Consider the following 4,570-nt stretch of genomic DNA (forward strand, 5'->3'; position numbering starts at 1 on the left):
CCTTATTGGCTGAAGAGTTTAGTTACACGCATGACGTTTGTATCCCAGGCAGTTCCGATGCGTAATCTGCTATTTCTCCTGAATATCACGTAAAGCAGTGAGAACTGGTTTTCAGTTAATTTACCTGGTAAAATAAAGTTTACATAAATGCTCTAATAGTACACGTAAGTTAGTGGTTTATTTATTGTTAGTTACTGTAATGTTGCGCTACTTTATTTGGTTAATCGTCCAGTCTGTGAAGAAGGCATTCAAGTAAGAATTGCATTGTAGTATGACTCATTTCCTGGCGTGTACAATTTATATTAGGTCAGCGTTCATGGTTCGACTTCTGATATTCAGATCGAGATCTAGGTCAAAGTGGTTTCTTTGACTTTCAAGAAATTTGAGTTCTAGTCAGTTCGAGAACCGAGGTACCACTGTACAGTAGTTTAATTTCCAAAGTACCCATTGAATACGGAAGGAACATGCAAAGTAATGTCTATACCATTTTTTAACTTAAACACAGGGTGAAATATGGCCCATAGTTATGAGTCCATATGACCAGTGGACGTCTGCCTGTGACTGCAAACTGCCTGTGTGAGTAATAACTGACCAGTTTGCTTTGGTTGTAAGATATTACAGCTGCTAAACTGACTTTTGAATGTAAAGCTAACATTACTTTTGGTTTTCATTACAGAGTCAGACTGATACACAGGACCTGGTTTCCTTACAGCCATAATCATCAAAGTAATGGCTCACCAAGAGGTTTGGCTACAGCATTTCGGCATTTGATGCATTTTGTCCATAAATACCAGATACTGAAATTCAGGGAAGCTTAAGCTGAGTAAAGATTTTCAGCTGAAGGTTGCTGAACATAGAAGACAAAAAGCTCCCTCTCCACAGTGCTCTTCCCCAGGCTACTTCCATACCGTACTGCCCTACACCAAGGGCCAGTTTCCCAAACAAGGATTAAGCCTAGTCTTGGACTAAATTGCAGTATCAATGGAGATTCACCATTGAAACTCAAAGCTAGTCTAGGCTTAGGCTTAATCCGTGACTGGGAAACTGGCCACAAATGTTACAGATGGGCTGCAACAGAATAACTTAATCTACAATATGTATAATTATACTACTTCTGTACCGCGCTACACCAAATGTTACAGACGGGCAGGAACAGAATAACTTAATCTAAAATATGCATAATTATTTTGAATGCTGCCTTAACATGATGTTTGCAGTTTGTTTTGATTTTGACCCTATTGTTTTTATGTGCTCTGTTGGGTCTTAAACTATATTACTATATAAACACACGTGTGTCTCCTATAGTAATGAAAAATCACAGCAGGAGTCTTCAGCTGCCACATAAGACTGTGAGCAGAAAAACTGACTTCTGTTAAGGGAAAGTTCAGTGCATGTGTGTGAGTGACCATAAACAGGTCTGTGAGTCTCATGGACTCTTCTCTGACATTCTGCAGAACCAGACCTCGCTCACTGTCCTCTTGTTGCGTTCTCTGGAGGAGCTCACTGAAGATGAGCTGACTAAGATTAAATATAACCTGATTCACCTGGTGAATGAAAAGTATCAGCGCATTCCCAGGGGTCAGCTGGAGAAATTGGACAGAATGGGCATCGCCGACATGATGATACGTTCCTATGGTGAAGTCGGTGCTCTCAAAGTCACACTTGAAATCCTGAAGAAGATGAACCTGAATGATCTTGTTCAGAGACTGAATGAAGACCTGCAGAAGTGTAATCATATTTTTAACCTTTCTTGTTTTTCATATAAAATGTAGCCTTTTTTAGGTCCTGAAAAATAAATATATTAAATAACATTATATGGGAAATGATGAAGAGTTTGTTACATACCAATGTCGAAGATAGAAATGAATATGAAATTCTTTCTTATTTCAGGTAACCAAGCAGGAAGTGAGCTGGGTGACGTATCAGAGAAAAGTAAGAGGTGTATGTTATTATCTACATGTATGTGGTGTTTCAGAAAAAAATCTGTATGATGTGAAATTTATAATTTATCACAGTCAAATACTGACCAACTTGGGTGTGTGTGTGTGTGTGTGGATATATATATTCTGGTCAGGATCCTGTTGAGAAATTGTCCATTTTCCTTCCATATTTCTTCAGGGGATCTCATGATGGACAGAATAAAATGTAACCTGAAGAAGAAATTTGAGTGTGTCTTTGAAGGGAAAGCTAAGGAAGGACAGTCAACACTTCTCAAAGAGATTTACACAGAACTCTACATAACTGAAAGTGGGACTGGAGGAATCAATGATGAACATGAAGTGAGACAGATTGAAACAGCATCCAAGAAAAGGCGAACAGAAGATACTACAGTCAAGTGCAATAATATATTTAAACCCTTATGTGGGCGTGAGACACCTATCAGAACTGTACTCACTAAAGGGGTGGCAGGTATCGGGAAAACTGTCTCTGTGCACAAATTTATTCTCGACTGGGCAGAAGGAAAATCAAACCAGGACATTCACTTCATATTTGCTCTTCCTTTCAGGGACCTGAATTTGATTAAGGGTGAATTCAGTCTGATTGAACTGCTTCACCGCTTTGTCCCAGAACTAAAGTCATTTCAAACTACTGAGCTGTTTAAGTGCAAAGTCTTGTTCATCTTTGATGGTCTGGATGAGTGTCGCCTTCCTCTAGATTTTCAGAACAATGAAAGCTGGTTTGATGTAACAAAGGAAACGTCATTGGATGTGCTGTTGACTAACCTCATTAAGGGGAATCTGCTCCCATCTGCTCTCCTCTGGATAACCTCCCGGCCAGCAGCAGCCAATCAGATACCTCCTCAGTGCTTTGACCAGGTGACAGAGATACGAGGGTTCAGTGATGCCCAGAAGGAGGAGTATTTCAGGAAGAGATTTAATAATGAGAGCCTGGCTGAAAGGATTATCACACATGTGAAATCATCAAGGAGCCTCTTCATAATGTGCCACATACCTGTGTTCTGCTGTATTTCAGCCTCTGTCCTTGAGAGGCTTTTTAGTGAGACTGACAGTGGAGAAATTCCAAGGACTTTGACTGAAATGTACACACATTTCCTGATCTTTCAGACAAGATTAATTAAAGACAAGTATAGGCTCCAGACCTCCAAGACTCTGAATTGGACAAGCTGGTTCAGAAAACTGATCGATCGATGGATGAAAAACAATGAAACTAATGATATTAAATGCTTCCTTCTAAAACTCGGTAAACTGGCTTTTCATAACCTTGAGAAAGGCTATCTTATATTTTATAAGAAAGATCTGGAACAGAGTGACCTTGACATCAGAGAAGCTTCAGTTTACTCTGGAGTGTGTACAGAAGTCTTTAAAGAGGAATATGGGTTGTATCGGGATAAGGTGTACTGCTTTGTGCATCTGAGCATCCAGGAGTATCTCGCTGCTTTATATGTGTTTCTGACAAACCCATCAGCTGACCTGCTGAAGACTTCAGTGGATCAGGCATTAGAGAGCAAGAATGGACACTTGGACCTCTACCTCCGCTTCCTCCTGGGCCTCTCAACAGACTCCAGTAAGACTCTGTTAGAAAGGCTACTGGGAGAGACAGGATTCAGGTCACATAACATTAGGGAAATAGCCAAATACATCAAGGGGAGAATAAATGAGAATTTATCTCCACACTGTAAAAAATAAACCGTAAATTTTACGGTAAAAAACTGGCAGTTGTGGTTGCCAGAACTTTACCGTCAAAAATACGGTAGCAATGTTATTGGTTTTACAGGACTGCACCCACTGTACTGTATATTTTACGGATTTTAATAGTTTTTTTTACGGTTTATAACTGTCTAATTAACATATTTATGTTGCTATAAAAACAGTTTATACCTGTCAAATTCCAGGGTTTACATTGTAATATTCTGCCTTTTATGTCTCCCTCAACTTGCTCTTTGTAAGTAAGTTGTCCATGAAGGGCAGCCACTCATGGCTGTGCCCAGGAAGCTGGGGGTTAAGGGCCTTGCTCAAGTACCCACAGACATGCTGAGACTGGATTTGAACCAGTGACCTTGTGATTATTGGCACACAGGATTAACCCACTGAGCCACACAGAACACATGGACCCTGTTGCTTGAGTACAAGAACTTTTATAAATAAATTACAAATATCAACTCTAAACACAAAAAGCATACAATAGGTATTTTAGACATCCAGAAATTGTGCAAATGTTGCAAAAGTAGTCAAGTAGAAAACAATTTGAATAGTGGAATATAATCGTGTGCATTATATGTGTGTATGATCAGCAGGGTTTAAATATGAGTACAGTCAATCAATTTCAATACATCTATATCGTACAGCACAATACTATATACAGTACTATATGCTATATACAATATCTATACAGTATCTAAGTAGTATTGCATTTGTAAAATGCAACTAGAAAACCCCTTGTCTCATGCTGTCTTGCCATGCTTCCCCAAAGATAATACTTGTTACAGTTCGCATCAGTTAGCATAGCACTGCGCTAGCAGACCATAGCTGCTCTGGGTAAAATTGTTCTAAAATACGTTACACAGCAAATGTGCCAGTGTTAAATTAACACTGCATACTGTTTATATTGG

At 39.3% G+C, this 4,570-nt stretch overlaps 1 protein-coding gene across 1 annotated transcript; it reads left to right on the top strand.

Annotated features, from left to right (window-relative positions):
• The first annotated feature begins 503 nt into the window (after positions 1 to 503).
• Positions 504 to 3,647, top strand: LOC140582225 (protein NLRC3-like). The gene is made up of 5 exons (XM_072706453.1): positions 504 to 576; positions 677 to 744; positions 1,455 to 1,728; positions 1,891 to 1,932; positions 2,119 to 3,647. Exons 2-5 carry the CDS (start codon positions 730 to 732, stop codon positions 3,645 to 3,647), a joined length of 1,860 nt encoding a protein of 619 aa, XP_072562554.1. The 5' UTR covers positions 504 to 576; positions 677 to 729.
• The last annotated feature ends 923 nt before the right edge of the window (positions 3,648 to 4,570 follow it).

This window comes from Paramormyrops kingsleyae, chromosome 24 (assembly GCF_048594095.1).
Source record: "Paramormyrops kingsleyae isolate MSU_618 chromosome 24, PKINGS_0.4, whole genome shotgun sequence".
NCBI lineage: Eukaryota > Metazoa > Chordata > Actinopteri > Osteoglossiformes > Mormyridae > Paramormyrops > Paramormyrops kingsleyae.